This window comes from Takifugu flavidus, chromosome 4, assembly GCF_003711565.1.
Source record: "Takifugu flavidus isolate HTHZ2018 chromosome 4, ASM371156v2, whole genome shotgun sequence".
Taxonomy (NCBI): Eukaryota; Metazoa; Chordata; class Actinopteri; order Tetraodontiformes; family Tetraodontidae; genus Takifugu; species Takifugu flavidus.
The window spans coordinates 11,584,335-11,602,931 of record NC_079523.1 but is presented as its reverse complement, the minus strand read 5'-3'; the positions used below and the strand labels follow the sequence as shown (position 1 = coordinate 11,602,931).

At 42.3% G+C, this 18,597-nt stretch overlaps 1 protein-coding gene across 35 annotated transcripts; it reads left to right on the top strand.

The window, feature by feature from the left end:
* The first annotated feature begins 277 nt into the window (after nt 1-277).
* On the top strand, nt 278-18,268 carry znf740a (zinc finger protein 740a). 35 transcript variants are annotated; one of them, XM_057029133.1, is made up of 20 exons: nt 285-617; nt 2,118-2,280; nt 2,465-2,647; nt 2,847-2,993; nt 3,542-3,659; nt 3,893-3,976; nt 6,552-6,635; nt 7,258-7,341; nt 7,523-7,606; nt 7,950-8,033; nt 8,298-8,381; nt 8,839-8,922; nt 11,551-11,634; nt 11,956-12,039; nt 12,641-12,724; nt 13,109-13,192; nt 13,508-13,591; nt 14,818-14,901; nt 15,239-15,357; nt 15,454-18,268. In XM_057029133.1, exons 2-20 carry the CDS (start codon nt 2,236-2,238, stop codon nt 15,625-15,627), a joined length of 1,878 nt encoding a protein of 625 aa, XP_056885113.1. In that variant the 5' UTR covers nt 285-617; nt 2,118-2,235; the 3' UTR covers nt 15,628-18,268. The 35 variants fall into 35 exon arrangements, with proteins under 35 accessions (XP_056885115.1, XP_056885113.1, XP_056885124.1 ...); XM_057029132.1 differs by having other exon boundaries at nt 286-613; XM_057029134.1 differs by having other exon boundaries at nt 288-613; nt 2,847-2,963.
* The last annotated feature ends 329 nt before the right edge of the window (nt 18,269-18,597 follow it).

The following is an 18,597-nucleotide window of genomic DNA, read 5'->3' as shown; positions in this document are numbered from 1 at the left end:
TGGCATTATAAACTGTGAAAATGAATAAACAAGAGATTAGATTAGATTGCCCAGGAACGTTTGAAATCAATAATGATAACGTGTAATAGCCTGATGAGCCAACTGCACTAACAATAGCCTGCACAACAATGGTGAATAATTAACATCGGCTATAAACGAAGCGTGGCTCATGTGGGGGTGCGGGCAAGGATTCAGAACGGATCAAAAGAAAATCATTTTTTATTATCTTATGTCATCTGGCGCCCGTTTTGAGTCATTTCAGGATCCACTCCTTTTTTTTTTTTTTGCAACTGCAGCTCCTCGATCGTCGACCGGATCTGCGGGGATCAGCAAGAAGCAGCGCCCCCACATCTACAACCGCACTCGCCTTGTGCCACTCAAAGAGCGCGCATCATCATATTAGAATCGGGGGGGAATTAAACGAATCAAACAATGTCGAATGTGTGCGCAAATACGAGCGGTGTCGTCGGGGGTGGAAGAAGATGAGCCCCCTTTTTCCTGGCTGGAGGAGGCTGAGCTGCTCGCTGTGTGGGGGAGTGGGTCACATCCTGTGGCGCTTCCTGTGTTTGTAAACTAGACGGTCTCCAAAGCGTCGGGCCACACAAACCACAAGGTGGGTACGTGTAATTTCATAGAGCGGCGATCCTTTGTGAGCGTTCGGCCACGCATTCGCACGTTTATGGTATCGTGAACGGTAAACGTGCGTGTTCGATCTCCCGCAAGTGGATTTAGCAAAAATCTTACGGCGTCGGTGTTAGCCATTGCTAACTCGCTAGCTTCGTCTTCGGGAGGGGGAGGCACTTGGAACGACGGCCATCACGAATGTCTTTATCGCTAAATCTCGTATTGAACGACCACGGCCCGTTGTTAATAATGTTAAAATGGCGGAATTTTTAGTTTCCCCAGCTCTCAAGGGGGGTTCGTTAATGGAGCTCCTGTATTGAATCCTCGACTAGGTAGGCTTCAAATGTTAATTTTCCAACATTTCAGTGGGCGAGGGCGCCAGCGAGCACTTAGCTTGCTTGTGTTAGCATTTTTCCCCAGCACAAGCAAAACAAACGGTGTATTTGGTGGTTGCATTTAGACTGTTTAGCCCAAACATAGAAAAAAAATCAAACTCGAAATATTTAGCAATACTTGTGTATTTTGTATGGCCACCCGTTGCAAATAATCACATTAGCGTAGACATTTCCGAAGCGTTAGCCTCATGTAGCCTGCTAGGCTAACCGTGTATTATCGACACAATGTTAGCGGGTAACTCTTAACATAAAGCATTGCAGAGCTACATTTAATCTCTAATGTTATGGGGGCATTTTTTTCTGTGCTTAGGGTTAAACAAAGTATCATAAGCTAACGTCATAAGTGCAATTTTCCATCGTGGGCATTATGTGCACAAATACTCAGTAATTACACAGAATTCATCCGTTTATATTAGCATTGTGTTCGAGAAGAGCGCCTTTAAATGTGTCTGTACTGCTTTTGATTTGCATCATAAACAGGGATTTAATTGATTGAACTTATTCAGTTCTAGCTTTGTCATCTTTTAATTGTATTTGTGCACGAAAGTCCTTGGATCAGTTGTTGAAAACAGTTGGAAATAACTAAAAAAGACAAGTTGTCTAAAAAGAGTTTATGCAGATGCTCGTGTTTTATAATGTCTTTGAACAATATAGCAACAATATCTTTAATGTGAATCGTGAGATGAATGTTTTCTCATACTGGGGGGGGGGGGGGGGGGGTAATATTTTTTTCTTTTAAAGTCATTTGCCTTAATTATAGACTTCCCACAAACCTGCAGTGTAGCGTGCACGGGGAGGACATGTTCTCACAGTGGAAATCTAAAGTTTTATATTTGACTTTTTGACTCAAGACCAATTGTAAAAGCCGAAAGCACAAGATTAAATAGTTCAGTAAAGGGGGGACTAATATGTGAAAGCTCTGTATGCCGTTCTTTAAAATCACTACTCAGCCTTTAATATCTTTAGTAGTTCTTTGACTTATTAAGTGACCCGATCATCTCGTGTTTCACTAAATAAAACATAGACTGTGTATAAATGAAGACAGGAAGCTAGGCTGTTCTTTAATGGTTGTTTTCTCCACATCCTCCTGTGTCTCAGTTTTAATGCTAGATGAGTGAGGTGGGTGTGGCTTCCCACCAGCCCGACCATCCTGATTGACGGATCTCTGGATGACCTTGTCCCCACCCCTGTCCCTGCGCTCACATACACCACAGCAATGTCACATCTGCCCAGCAGCTCAGTCCGCGACCATATGAAATGGGTTTGTTTTGAGAACTCCAAAGTGGTTACAAATAACTTGAAATCTTATGTCACTCAGGATGTTGTCGTTGATACCTAGCTTAGCAGCTGCCGCGTCAGCGGCAATAGATTCAGATTATTTCAAAGTGGTTCCAAGTGACTGATTGAGTCCTCAACTGTTGCTCTTTCCTTCTTTTTTTTTGCAGGCAGGGCTGCTTGGATGTGAAGCTGTTCTCTCCAGTATGGCCCTAATGCAGGCCAGCTCCATGGCTGCTCCGCCCAAAAAAATGATGACTCCTCTTGGCCACGGACCACCGCAGAGAGAGGGCCCGGACCGTGGTCCCCAGAGCCACATGATCCTCCCATCTGGAATGAGCTGTCCACCCCTGGTTAGAATTCACTGGGAATGGAATTGGGGCTGTTGTGTATATTTTCTCTCTTGTAAAATATAACAATCAATTGCCTTGACCTCGGTTGACAATTCTTAGAAGCAGAAGCGCACATGTAGTTGCTCATCACATGTTTTCACGATTTGTTCTGCAAACGGAACTGAAATCAGAAATTAACAGTCTTCCTCTCGCCCTGTAGCTTATCCGGAAGGAAGGTGAATTCCAAGCTCCCCGCCTGCTGGACGAGAAGGAGATGAAGGCCAACGAGGACATGCAGCAGAAAAAAAAGAACAGGAAATCAGTAACGCCCTGTAAAGTGAGAGAACAAGAGGGAAGGGGTGGGAAGGTCAGTGGCTGTGGTTGCCAAAAAGGGAACGGTCTCCGCGTTTTCATTTCTCCCCACATTAAAATCCGCCCCGAGCTGTTTGGACTCGGGTTTTGTAAAAGAGTTGAACTTTGCTCTTCACTTTTAGTGTCTGGCTTCAAGCTGTCCACTGTGTACTTTGTGTTTGTGTGGGGGTGGGGGGAATACTTCAGCAAAGATGGGGAGGGGGAGGAGGAGCAGGAGAGAGGAAGGAGGGGGAGGGGAGCAGGGTGCAACGGAGCACAATAACTGCAGTTGTGTGTTTATCGGGGGGCTGTAACATGAGGGCATTAGGCCATTAGAAGGACACGGAAGCCATTTTTCATATTAAATATTTGTTATTTAATAAGAGGAATTAGCCAATTTTGCATTTCTTTCTAAAAACATACATATAATCCTGTTTTTTTAACAAAAAAAAAGAAAAGTGGAAAGTGTTTATTGTGGAAAACTTGCCCCCAACCTCGGTCATTTGAGCTTTTCTTTGAGTAATTGTCGAAATGAATCATTAAAATAATTTTCTTCGTTCTTAGGGCGCGGGAGACGAGAACGGTCCGTCGTCCAAGGTGCAGAAAAACTTTATCTGCGATCACTGTTATGGCGCTTTTAGGAGCGGCTACCACCTGAAGAGACACATCCTTATTCACACAGGTACGGGTCGCCCTCCCATCAGGTCCCCCTCAAGCCAAAACAGCTCTTGATGTCTGATTACACCAATCATTTGTTGCTAGGAGCCCTGAAAGTGTGAGTTTAGGAGTTTGCAGCAACTATAGTGCTTTGCAATGGCCTGCTTAAACGCAAGTTGTCTGGTTGTAGCTTTTGCCTCACAGCAAATTAGTGGAACCTGTGAGGACTTTAACTAAAACTGGTGCTCTTCGGTTTAGGGGAGAAGCCGTATGCTTGTGCCGTATGTGACATGAGGTTTATTCAGCGTTACCACCTGGAGAGACACAGCCTCATTCACACGGGTATGCGTCCTTTAACCGTACCCATATTTCCGAAAGTGGACTGCATTACAGAGACTCGCAGGGTTCATTTTTGTCTGTGGACAGTTAATTCCAACAAAGCCACCCCTTTTAGATTGGTTTATGCCAGTATTGGTTTCACACTAATAAGAGGGGGGGTGGGGGCAGAAGATGATGTCATAGTGTGGTCCAATGGTCCTGAGTCCACTATTAAAAAGTGTTGTTTTAACATGTAGCATAATTTACTGCTTAATATACTGTTTTTTTTTCCTCCTGTTTGGATATTTTAATATTTTGCTCAATTCGAGCTGTGTTTACGTCTTCGTCTCATCCGAGACGCTCAATTTAGGACATGTAAGCGTCCTGAAGGCTTGTGTTTTCACTTCCCCGAGATACACATGCTAACCTAGCAACACAAATCGCTCACAGTATTTACTATAATTTGTCTGAAATTGTGTTGAAGTTGAATATACACAAAGGCACAAAAATGGCACAAAGGGAAGCAGTTCTGTCGGGCTCGACCCCCCCCTCTCGTGGTTTCCCCCGCCGCCTCCCCATTTCCAAACGTTGCAAGCTTGGCGATGCAGCTGCCCACAAATGATCAGCCGCCTCCACTGGTAAACCGTTTAGCAAATTCTGCCAACATTCTGTTGACTGGAACCATAAAAGTACACGAGATGAGCACCTTTTCTCCAAAGGTCGTGTGAAACACAAGAACAACGATGCTATCTAGTCCCTACATGGGTGCAGTGCTGCAACAAGACAGAAGAAGCCAATGGAGAACTTTATTGGTTTATATTAAGACTTAATATTTGTGTTTTAGGACTTATCTTGCCATTGCCTAATAAACAACCACGAGCAACAATGCTCCAGTTGTGAGTTTACACATGCACTGTTTAGAAGGGGAGTGTCGGCCTCAGATGTCATCTCAGACATTTTTGCTCCTCCAGACTGAGCTGGGTGGGGCAAACACGGGGCATTCTCATAAATGTTTAACTATTGGGCAGTGACCTTGTTTCCTTGGGTAACTGCAGCTGTAGATTTGGAAAAGCTCTTGTCATCCTGCAGAGCGTCACCTTTACGCATTCGTAATCCACTGGGTGAAAATGTCGGGTGTACCAAGACTAAATCTGGTGCAAACAACCAGATATTTTCACATTTGGAATAAAAAAATCCAGATTAAACTGGTGTGAAGTGCATGGGTGAAAGAGCGCTGGGCACAGTCATGGTGGCGTGCTGGTGGAACACTGACGTCTGGTGCTGGGTCGTGCTGCTGCTCTTCAGTTCACGCTTTAACGGCATTTTTGGGCGCTTTGTCTGGATGGGATTTGACTTCAGAAAGTAGGAGTGTCCCTTTGTTACCTCGGCTCTGCTCTGGTTCTGCACACACACACGGGGACTTAACAGTAGCTGTGGTGGCAGAAGGATTCTGTGAGGGATTCTCCGGTTAACACGGGGGTGAACCGTGGCGTATATTTCAAAAAGGTGTGGTTTTGTTTTTTATATTCAGGCTGTTTTAGTTTCATTTTGTACAACGGTAGTGTGTGTATATGCAGATTTCTGGATATCATTTAAAGGCCGCTTTTCAAAAAGACAAACAAAGTATCAGTTCTGCACCTGTAATGTGAATTATGGATGCTATATGGATTAGACTAAACCATTTTTGGTGGAACATTTGCTTTTGAAATTTAAAGACCGCTGGATTTGCCTGAAACCCTTTTGACCTTAAGAAATCGAATTATGCTGGTTTATGGCAAACATTCACATAGTGGTGAGTGCAAACTCTTTACAGAGTTGTTTTGGTTTTTTGATGGATGCCTGGATAAAGTGTGTATTGAGTAGTGTTATAATACAATGCAGGACTAAAGTACAAAGAAATGAACACTGCATGACACAACATTCAATGATCACACCCTTAACTGTACCATTTGTTTTAAAATGTAGTCATTTCTGTTTGAAAGGCAGACACACGGGATTATGTTGTGCAGGCCTAATTTCATTTGACAGAAAATCAACTCTTAAACCTTCACCGGCTGCTGCGTTTTGTTAAGAATTAAGGGCAAAAGAAACAAGATTTTTTGATAGTGGACCTTAAAGTGGACTCAAACAGGTGGACCTAATAAATTTGAACGCTCTCAAAAACAGGCCATTAGACTCTAGACTTTTTTGAAGTTGTGTGTGTTTTGTCCAGTTAAAACAGCTGCATGGACATCAGAACACTGTTCATTATTTCCTAAGTCAGAGACTTTAGTTCAAATACACCGTTCTGCATCCTTTCACACAACATTCTTTGTTTTTTGTTGTTTAAGAAGTATGCTGTGGGTAAGTCATCTTTCATTCTAATTGTTCAAAGCCAGTGAATACCAAAGAAATGATCACATGACAAATGAATTTGCCTCCAGTTGTACCTGCCTATGATATTTATTCCAGTATTATCCCATTGGCTTACGTAAGCAGTCGATCTGTTTCTGTTTTTCCTCATTTCACATTTTTAGGAACCCCCCCCCCTCCCAAATCTTTTTGTTCTCAGCTGTCTGATAGGCGTAATAGCTAATAATGTTATGTTCTGTGTGTGTAGGGGTGAAGCCATTTGCGTGTTCCATGTGTGACATGAGATTTTTCCAGCGTTACCACCTGGAGAGACACAAACTCACTCATACGGGTATGCGTCCATTCACCGTACCCTGTTCAAGTTAATCCAACTGTGAGATTCAGTGGTCTTGCAGATTGCTCATTGGGATTGTACACCTTGACTACTCGCTGCTTATTGTTTTATGTGACGATATTACACACAGCAATCATAGCCGCACACTCCCTGACAGCTGGTTCAACTCTTGAATTAATGGTGGAGGTCTACGGTCTGTAAAAGGCACGCTAGGATACAGTTAATATTCCATAAAGTGAGCCGAAATTTCAGCCTGTGTTAAATTGTAACATATTCAACAGAATTTAGGAAAAGGGCTTTTTTAATTTCCATGAAGTGATGGCTGTGTAAATACGCTAATGCCCATTTAATCGCCGTCTCAGATCTTTCTTTGCCACCTTGCTGCCTTTTATGTTGTTTCGAACACGCTTGGCTCATGTCTGGTCGCTGCACTTGTTTCCTAATGTTCTCCGGGTTCTGTCTACTTGACACATTGTGTTATTAGAAGTGTACCGAATGAACCCCATGCATGAAGCTTGATTGGAATGTGTCTGGAATGTCTGCCAGGTCCTGTGACTCATGCTTTCCTTTAATGCCTCAGGAAGGACATAGCTAATGTGTTGATACTCTGTGTATGTAGGGGTGAAGCCGTACGCTTGCTCCATGTGTGACATGAGGTTCTTCCAACGTTATCATCTGGCAAGACACAGCCTCACTCATACTGGTATGCGTCTGCTTATCATAGCTCATTAAGTAGTGTTGGTTCTGACATTTCAAAACAAACAGATGTGTGTAAAGCCGAGGGCACAAAGCAAAATGATCCCCTTCTTTTGGAAGGGTTTGAGGGTTAATATTTTTCTTGTGTTTCTAGCTTTTATATTTACATACTTGTTATGTGTGTGTAGGAGTGAAGCCATACGCTTGCTCCATGTGTGACATGAGATTTTTCCAACGTTACCACTTGGCGAGACACAGCCTCACTCACACGGGTATGGGTTCAAACTTCTTTGCTACATTAGAGCCCATTTACCCAGTTCAGAGAATTGTTTTGACGTGTTTTTTTTAATGCATACATGGCAAGTAAATTAAAGATTAAAAACCTAGTTGTCAGATTCAAACTTTCCACTTTAACTCAGGGTCTATAACATATAGACTGACCTCGAAAGGTCTTATAGAAGTTTCCTGTGCATGTCAGCTACTGTCAGTATTCCTGCAGGCGTAACAAATAATTAATGTTATTTTAGTGTGCAGCACTTGGCATATCTGGATACATAATTGAATTGAGTGTGTCCTGTTGTGTTTTATACCAATAATTTTGGTCTGTGTGTGCAGGGGTGAAGCCATATGCTTGCTCTATGTGCGATATGAGATTTTTCCAGAGATACCACCTGGCACGACACACTCTCACCCACACGGGTATAAACTTTAATTATCCCTCTCACCCTACAGTCTCAGGGGTTTTAAATACATACTAACTCTGGAAATACCTTCAGACAAATCCAACTGTATTTTGTAAATATTCCTTTAAGGTGAAAGATTAAAAAGTTGTTTTTGCTTTCATTGGGGTTTATACCACAGTAGCTGTGATGACAACTGCATTAACTGACAAACTGCATGTAAATGATTTCTGCGAGGTTCATGATACATTTTTGTTAAAAGTTTGGTACTGTGTGCGTTTAGGGGTGAAGCCATACGCTTGCTCCATGTGTGACATGAGGTTCTTCCAGCGTTACCATTTGGCAAGACACACCCTCACTCATACTGGTATGCTTGACTTACTTGTTCATCTTTCATTATGAATAACCTATGAATTATTTAAATTTATAGGTTAAACAAATTAAAGTTCCATCCGTACACGGAGCGACAATTATACCATTTCCCTTCTAATGTGTAATGACACATATTAGGCTTTGTTGGAAAACTGTCCACTGAAAAAGTGACTCTGTCAGTTATATTTTTAGGGTGTGACCCTATTAATGGTACAATTGCATGAGTTTACTTTTATTGTTCAACGGCTGACACATTACACCAAGTTTGCAGATTAATTCCTGTAAAAATGGATGAAAATGACTCCAACCTTCAGTCTTGATTTATTGATGTGACCACCTGACTCTCGTAAAGCTTTTGGTGTAATGTCTCTGCAGTGTTTAATTATTCAGTGCTCACTTCATGGCCTCGCTCATTGTGTTGAAATCCATCTAACATTTCTGTCCTCCGTCAGGGGTGAAGCCGTATGCTTGTACCATGTGTGACATGAGGTTTATTCAACGTTACCAACTGGAGAGACACAGTCTCACTCACACAGGTACGTCACCCTCTTTCCCAAGCTTTAATCGTGCTTCCCCTGACTTCCATCACGCTGCATGCGCTACATATTATTGGTTACATGGCTGCTTCAACCTCAAGTCTGGGTCGCTTTCTGTCGCTAGATTGACACGCGCTAATGTTTCATGCATCTGCAGGGAGCTTCATAAACTCTTCCATACAGTAGTTGCATCTGTACTTTGTGTATGAAATGACATGATGATCGAACCAACAGGCCAACATCGCTGTTTGGTTTTTAGCTGTATTTAACAGTTTCTTCGCTTAAATAGTCAATTCTGACCCCGATAATAGACTGATGCATTTGCATCAGCGATCCGCAACAGCGGCAGAGCCGATTCTCTCCCGTTTGAATCCATGCGTGTGTGAACGCGGGCTGAGCATCTGTTGCGTTCCGAGACTCCGGAGCACGACACAGTGCAGCGTTCGTGGGACAGGAAGTTGCGAATTTGTGAAAAATCCAGTAAATTTTCAAATTAAAAAGAATAAAAATATACCCAGTACACAATAAATCATCTAACTATTTGACATTTGAAGGGAAATGATGGATTTCGCATAACAGAGGCACAAACTCTGAATAAAAACCACAGTATATCCTCTAGTCGGGAAAAACTATTTTAGTTGTCTTTTAATTGGCTCATTTGATTCACTATAAAACACTATCTTGTATTCTTACCTGAAGTCCTCAATTTTAGGTGCCGGCGTAGTGGATACGTAACTCGGCCGTTCTGCAATACAAATGCAAGCGGTGTGTTATTAGGGTGAGATTTATTGTCCACCTAGGTAGATTATATTTAACTAATCTAGTCAGCAGTGGCCATATTTAGGGTTTGGAGGTAATGATGGAAATGAAACTGAGGTCATAATTGACTTATTTGATATAATTAAAGAACAATTCTCAATGTAGTAGTAGTACGAGAAGAGCGTCTATATTTGTAAAACCCCACATTTCCTTGTCTATTACCAGTTAACCCCCCCCCCCCAGTCAGAAAATGCTGAAAGTGAAAACTGCCTCATTGAAAATTACATTACAAAAATTTCCCCCCTAGTTGATTAAATCCCATCATATTAGCTTCTGAGCATCTGAGGGGCAAACTATTTATTTACTTGATTTTTGTTCAGTTTTTCTTTTCCGTGCTTATTGAGCATAATTACAATGCTACAATCTCTGCATTTTATTATTATTACACTATTTTCACTAAATGTCGTCTGCACCACAGGTTAATTCAGATAAAGTTTTGCCTCTGGGCCGATCTTAACACGGCGTAAGTTATAGAGAGACAGCCTCTGTACCTCCATAGAGGAGCATCACTGACCCTCTTTTGGGTCTCCCAGCTGACACCACACTGACCTCAGTGGGAATACAAACAGTAACAAAAACGGGAGGAGATTCACGTTGGTGGCAGTCTGTGGGGGTGCATCAAGCTTGTCTATTACCACTTAACCCCCCCCCCCCCCCCCCCCCCCTAGAAAATGCTGAAAGTAAAAACTGCCTCATTGAAAACTACATTACAAACATTAGGGGCTGCCATGTCAGCTGGTGTGTTAATACCAGATCAATATTAGATTTTAATATGCCAGACCGTGTGTTGGTCCAGTACCAGGGGGGGTAAACTGACCTGTGAGGGGGCTCACTTGATGTGATTGAATTCATTGTGTCATTTCACATTCAAAGTAATGGCAATGAAACAACTGATTGCTGAATGCTGCTGTTTCACTGTTCACTGTTTACGACCTGCGAACAGGTTTTTAGAGAGGTGGAATATTGCGGCTCGACTTTACAGAATAGGTTTTATACGTGGAATGGTCCGAGTTAAATCACAGGTTAGGTCCTGTGAGGTTTTCTGGACCATTTCTGTGACAGTCGATATCTTGTAGTTGCTCTGCAAAGGAAATGTCTTAAAGCTGGAGTGCGGGACTTTGGCAATTACAACATCTGTTCCATTGAAACCCTCATAAAAACCGGAATTCACACTATTTTAATAAATTAATCACCACCTTATGAAGCGCTTTGCATTTCACAGGATGGTGGGATTTTAAATCTCTGGATTGTAAAGACATCTTTGCTGTATTGACAGTAGGGACACATTTTAAGCTCTGATTCGAGTCAAAACGGGGTGGAACAAGAGCTCATTATCATTGCAGGGCCAAACAGCATCCCAGAAATGTTTCTGATGCTCCAGATTAAGACAACCCGGTGCTCACTGGAATCATATCAGAACCGCCACTGTCGGAAGATGAGGAATAAAGTTCCGCACTACAGGTTTAATGTGCTGTGCATAGTTGTTTCCCAACTGCCTAAAAGCTTTCAAACTCTATGATCAGCGTCCCAAAACTCGAAACCTTTTTGACCTGTTGCCAAAAATCTGAAAATAGAATGTTGGAAAAAGTTGCTGCACAAGTTGGAATTGGGTGTTTTTTGTTTTTTTATTTGAAATTTCCTCTGTAATTTCAACTTTTTATTAGGCTTTTTCAAGCGTTCCGGACCGCCGCTGCACTCAAAGCGCTGATAATTGCCACCAAACTTTACTAACCAATCAGTAAAGTTTCATGTTGATCGTTTTCGGCAGTTGAATGTTTTCATGCTAAAGTTGGTACTCTGTGTGTGTAGGGGTGAAGCCGTACGCTTGCACCATGTGTGACAAGAGGTTTTTTCAGCGCTACCACCTGGCGAGACACAGCCTCACTCATATGGGTATGCGGCAGCTGAACGTAACCTAGTCATAAGATTAGGTTACTGAAATACCTGTGTTCTTCATCTAGTCCTAAATATTTGTACTTATGCGCAAATTGTAGCCTCAAAGACCTGATGAGAACATGAGTTGTGCTGTGTAAATGGAGTTTAGACCTGAATAGGATCATATCATATCGTACTGTCCCTTGTCTGTAATTTCAGGGTTTAACATTGGTTATTAACCACCCATATCGTGGAGCGATACACACTCTAATGTCGGACTTTCTATTTCCTGTTGGTGGCACAGAGAAAAAAGTAATTCTCTTGATGCTCTGCGTTTAGGTGTGAAACCTTTTGCTTGTTCCATGTGTGACATGAAGTTTTTTCAGCGTTACCACCTGGCGAGACACAGCCTCACTCATACGGGTATGGGTTCGCACACGTGCCCATGACATCCAGTGTTAGAGATCAGTCTGCACGTTTCATTGAGTGGTTTCATTCACAGGAATGTCAGAGTGAGTTCATAACCAGGTTTCCAGGTCTGTTGATGACAAATATCACAGTCTTGACTGGTTGGGGACACACCAAGGCCGTGACAGACGGCTTGCTGTAACGAATCCCAAAAACCAACCGCTAAACCAAGGCCCTAGCGCTCAAACAGCGCGAACCAACAGGGGCCGCTATTTGGTCTAGACGTAAATGATAGCAGGGAAACCAAAAACCAGGCGGTGATTTTTCACTGGCGCCAAAACTGGGGCTCACTGTTCTCACACCAGCAGCTGGATCCGTCAGACGGACGTGGCTGCGGGTCAGCTGACCGTCAGCTTGGTGTGTACCGGCCCCAAGTCACCTTTTTGTGCCTTTGTTTTTATTAGCTAGCTTATCAACTCCTAAACAATAGAAATGTGCTCTTTAATGGAATTGACATTTGTGTGGTTAATAACCAATAGTGCAAATATTGAACAAAGTTACATTGTAAAACTAGCAAATGAGGCAAAGTATGACAATATTGCTACTTTGCATTTAGGTGTGAAACCTTATGCTTGCACCATGTGCGACAAGAGGTTTTTCCAACGCTACCACCTGGCGAGACACGGCCTCACTCATATGGGTATGCGTCCGCCCACCTTACCCATGTCACTGAGACCAGACTATCACGATGATTTTAGAAACACAAACCAGTCGTCTGAGGCATATGGTCGTGCTCTTTTCATGATGGAAAGTCTCTCAACTGTGTGTAGATACAATGCATAGTGCTAGGAGACACAGGACTGGGACATCATCAGCTCATGTGATGTGTGAAGTTGGGGATTGGACAATTATTCCAGGCAGCTTGATGCATTCTTGATTGGATCCTGTGAAATTCTAAACTTTGAGACCAATCCAGTGGTTAACGACCCATCAATTCTGCATAGATGTTTCCAGTGTTTTGTTATTGATGGATTTTGAACACACAATACAATCTGAAAGTAATGCCACGATGCTCTGCATTTAGGTGTGAAACCTTTTGCTTGCACCATGTGTGACATGAGGTTTTCTCAGCGTTATCACCTGGCGAGACACAGCCTCACTCATACGGGTATGGGTCCGCACACCTGCCCTTCTCACATGTGACCTCGTCACTAACATCACACTTTACAGCACAACGAGCTTGTTTATGTTCAGATAGCAACGATTGGATCCGTGCATACGTCAAATCAGTACGTTTATCATCGGCAAACCATTATTAGCATGGATGCAGCTAAAACATTGAGTTTTGTAGCCATACATTGGAACCGTTCGGCATATTGTTTGTGCATGAGTTGGAAAATGTGTGTTTAATAACCAATAGTTAAGTCATTTATCTGTAAAGAATGAAACCTGAGGTAATGTACTATTGCTACTCTGCGTTTAGGTGTGAAACCTTATGCTTGCACCATGTGCGACAAGAGGTTTTTCCAACGCTACCACCTGGCGAGACACAGCCTCACTCACATGGGTATGGGTCCGCCCACCTTCCCCTTAACACAGAGATCCCACCGTTTACACGAGATGCAGGGTTGCCGTCTGAGACGAGGGTCAAAGTTACCGGACCGCGACATCATCAGCTCATGTGATGTGTTTGAAATTTGACGCAGTTGAAGCATTCTGATTTGGATTCGGAGAAAGGCGGGAAACTCCTGAAACTTACTTGTCAGAAAATTTTTCCACAGCCAGCGAAAGGTGGTTAACAGCCCATCAATTGTAATCCATAGTTATTCTGACTGCTGATGGATGGATTATGGCAGAGAAATGTAAAGGTCCTGAATGTCATAGTGGGCTCGTCTTTATCTTTTTCTGTTTCTGTCCATCAATAAAAGCTGATGAGGCCCATACTTAATATGAGTAATAAAAGTTTCAACGTAGAACCAAATATTGATCTTATATCCTGTTTGTATTTTGTAAATATATTTGGTATAATTGATTGTTATCGAGACTCTAATGGTGATTAAAGGCTTATCTTATCCAACAAATGCTACACTACAGCTTTTCTTAGTTTTACTTTAAAACCATTTAATTTAATAGCATCAAATTGTTTATAATGTAAAATCCTTGTTAGTTGCATGCCTCCATATTAAAAAAAAAGTTATACCCATCAAACGTATACCCTTTTATTAGCGGTAAAAGATATTTTTCTGATTTTAAAACTGTAAAGGGGCTTATGCATTTAACACCTGCGGGACATTTGTCTTGGAGGAAAAAATCTTTTACAACAAGGAGGGAATAGTCTAAAGCAAACTGGAGCATGTGAGGTACATTTTCTCCACGTATGGACGAGACTTCAAAGAAAAGGGTAGTGTATGTAGTCCAATGTATATGTGCATGTTTACAGTTTCACCATTAAAAAGCCAAGTGATGCTTCTAAAAACTGATTGGAGGGGTTTTAGCCATAAGGTTGTGTTGGCGGTGATGTCCAAACAGCGCGCACTAAAGACCTGGACACTTGATGCACATTGTGTAGAATCTCCAAATGACATTTCAAAATAGATTTACATATATATGATGCAGAAGATTCAGAATGTAGCTTTCGTAGAACAGTGTTAGATGTTCAGTCGTGTCAGTCTCCCAACCGGAAAACCTCTGCCAGTATTTTAGCTTTAGCCTAGTTTGAGTTTAACAGTTTTGTGTGTGTGTGTGTGTTGCACTTGTGGGTCGTAGGGCTAATGCATTGCTCTGTGTGTATAGGAGTGAAGCCATATGCTTGTTCCATGTGTGACATGAGGTTTATTCAGCGTAACCAGCTGGAGAGACACAGCCTCACTCATACGGGTATGGGTTCCCGTTTTTGCATCACAGCAGGCTCACAGCAAACTCAGACCGTCCAACCATTTGATGGGGTGTTGAACCAGCTTCAAATTCTCCCCCCACCCTTGACTTTTGGGGGCGGCTACTTTGCACGAAAATGCTAAATTCCCGATCTACACATAATGAGTTGATGAAAAAATCCTTTTAGACTGTTCAGATGACACACTGTTAATTGATCACTAGGGGAGGATTTTTGTAAGTATCTCAGTTGTGTAGATTCACCTGGACTAATTGCACAAACTTTGATTTAAATGAGGTGCCAAAACTGATGCATTGACTCTGTATTTGTGTGCTCTTTTAGGAGAGAAGCCATTTGCTTGCGACATGTGTGATATGAGGTTTATTCAGCGCTACCACCTGGAGAGACACAAGCGTGTCCACAGTGGGGAGAAGCCGTACCAGTGTGAGCGGTGCCAGCAGGTACGGCTGGATCCAACCTTTCTGAACGCTCCCAGTCTTTCTTCACCCCCTCCGATCGTTTGACTGAACAGAACCTTCTGCCTTCTTGTTTTGAAGAACTTCTCGCGGACAGACCGGCTGCTGCGGCATCGGCGACTGTGCCAAGGTCGGAACGTTGCCAAAGTGGAGAACCAGCCGTGCTGCGACCCGCGCCCGTACCCGCAAGAACCCCCGCCGGCACCCCCGACCTGGAGCCCCCTGCATCCTCCTCCGGGCCGGCTGGCTGTCTGACATTCCGCCTTCTCGACATCCCCAATGCCCCCAGAGACGGATCAAGCCACAGGGTCTCTTCCTCGCAGCTCTGTGCTGTTCGACACCGCACTCGGGCAGGCGCTGATCTTGCAGCTGCAGTCTTGGGATTACTAACGACAGAGGGACGGTCGCATTTTCGTTTGTTTAAATCTCTCTCTCTTTTTTTTACTGTGTTTCATTTCCCCCCCGGGTTTTTTTAATGACCAGACTCTTCTGCGTGGAACAGTGGTCCGTTTTTCTACTCAAACTGTTGATTTGTTGTTTCCTCAGCTTTTTTTTTATTTTATTCAGCTATATTTGGATTTGAAGGTACTTGGAAAGGTCAGGATTTGCAACAAAGTGGGATAGTGTGGTTGGATGACCTATATGAGCGTCGGATTGATACTTTTTGGCCCATTTTGAATCAAAGGTGTTATCATTTGTGTGAAAATTTAAGTTGGAGGTGGGAAAACAGAACTCCTTAAAGCAGGAAAGCACTCCTGACGCTTTGTGTAGATGGGATTCTCCTCCAGGTTTACCATGAAATGAACGGTCTTAAGGGTTCTTCTTGACTTTTCCAGTATAAGAGATACAAGTTTCAATCATTTTGTGTAAATATTTAGACTTTTTTTTTTTATTTCGCTACAAGACTTAAGTGATAATTTTTTAAATGCACAAAGGGCCTGAAGTAAATCGGTTCATATATGTTCTTTTACCATGATCCTAAGGAAACCTGTGTTACAGAAAAAAAAGAAACAGTGTTTTGAGTTGTAATCCAGGATTATTTTTTTTTAATTTTTTTCCGAAAAAAAAATGCAAGGACAACCTAGGGGAAGAACTGAGTTATGACCTCACATCTGCTCTGTGGGCTCGTCCTGGTGTGTAGATGGAACAGGTTGACCTCTTGATGTCCCATTATGTTTGTACAGATTCTCACATTGTGAGACACGCGGGGGGGTGAACAAAAATCTTGTGGCCTTAGTTTCTTTCTTTCCTTTTGCATTTTTTTCTCAGATGTTTATCCTGGCAGATCCGCCGTATTCCCTGACGAGGCAGCCCTCCATCTGTCTGCTGCCAGGGTTACACACACAAAAAAAAGAAACCGACGGCTTTAGTGAAGCTAAAATCCATTTTCCTGTCGAAGTCGTCTCGGCGGCGAATATTTTGGACACCGTTACTGACAGTTTAAGGCAACTCGAGCTGCCCTCCCGAGCTCGAAGGTTGAAGTCGGACACCAACGGCCGTCTCCCAACGCGGCGCTCTGGCGGGTCGGCTGAACGGACACTCACTTAATTCTAGTACACACTAACAGTTGCCTTTTTGTCCCAATATTATGTGGTTGGTGTGTTCTAATGGATGTCTGTCGTGTCATTGGGTTTAGCCTTAAATAAGTGCGGATACACATAATCGTAGTACTACCTGCTATTGTAACATGCGATTTCTTTGACCTACGGTCGTGCTGTGTGGAATGATTTGACCGTGAGAGATCAAGTCCACTGTCAGAAACATTTCTCAGACTTGCATCCGGGCGTGACCGCAGAGTGGGTTTTTAATCCGTAAAAGGTCCGTCGACAGATTCCAGACGGATCTGTCCGTATGAAGAGGTGCCGGCAGAAAGCGCCCAGGGCGCCTCGATTCAAGAGCTTCACTTTGCCTCTTTTTAAAGGACAAAACGGCTCATTCGGCTGAAAATTATTGGATTTTTTTTTATTTCTCTTCTGTTGTTTTCGGATGCTTTGGTAAAATGTTACAGTTCTCAAAGTGTTTTTAGGATCCATGGTTAGATCATGTAAAATTTGGCAGCATCAAAGAGTCCAAGTTTGAGAAATGCAGTCATGTGACGGCTTATTGGGTATCTGGAAGGGAAACGCTGGCGAGTACGTAGTGAACTGGCTAAAGGGCAATAGGATTCTAATGTTGACCTTTGTTAATACATTTTTGTCATTTGTTTTTTAGTATTCTTAATCTCGTTAAAATGCAATAGCATCGCCGAGTGTCGGATAACTTGTTTATAAGTTTGAGGGTTTTTTTCCCGAGATTTCCTCGTCGCGTTTTGATGATTGTTTCAATGAACTTTTTTTTTTATTCTGATGAAATTGTAAACACTGGAGTGAAAGGAAAAAAAAAACAAACCATGAGATTTTTTTTCCCTTCAGACTGAAGTAGACTTTAGGTTTTAGTCTAAGCCTGATTCTCCTCAACTCGGCACAGAAGGTGGACAGAACATTTTGGATCAGTACAGCGGGGAGCCCAGTATGGATGGTAATTAGAGGTGGTAACGCCACAAGAAAATGTTTTCTTTCTTCTACAAAGTCCCTGGTATTTGTAGTAAATTATATTGATAATGTTATTAGATGAACAACAGCAGCAGTAGGTATCACAGATTAGTTGTTTTCTTTATTAGTCTTGCATGCAGAGTTATGGTCCTCAGTTAAAATAGGATCTTGATATTGATTATTTTGTGTAGGAAAATGAGTGCGTAAGAATAACTTCCTAAAAACAAAAAAAAAAACCATGTTACAATGATTATTGTAAAATGGGGTAACTAATATGTACCCTTGTGATCCAATTAGTTTCAAGTATATAAAAATCAGAGGAGAGGCTTCATACTATTATGATAAATAAAGAATTTGTAAAGGAATTTGTACCCTCCATTTTGTTTTTTCAGATTATTTCAAACGACTGGGCTGTTTAATAAAATCATTCGGAACAAGGTGAACAACTAGTCATTAAGTTTTTCCTTCCAGTAACTACCGGTTGCAGAAAATTCCAGGTTGATCCTACTATGAATTTAGAGGTCTGTGTCAAGTAAATGGAAATTTTAAATTGCATAGAACTTGGTTACATACCAAAACATCAAATTAATGAAGTGGTTTTAGCTACAGGCATTTTTTTTGTAAATTCTTTCTTATCTGGACAATTGTGCAGCAATATACGAATATTTAATTCAGAGAATAAGTAAATGAAAGT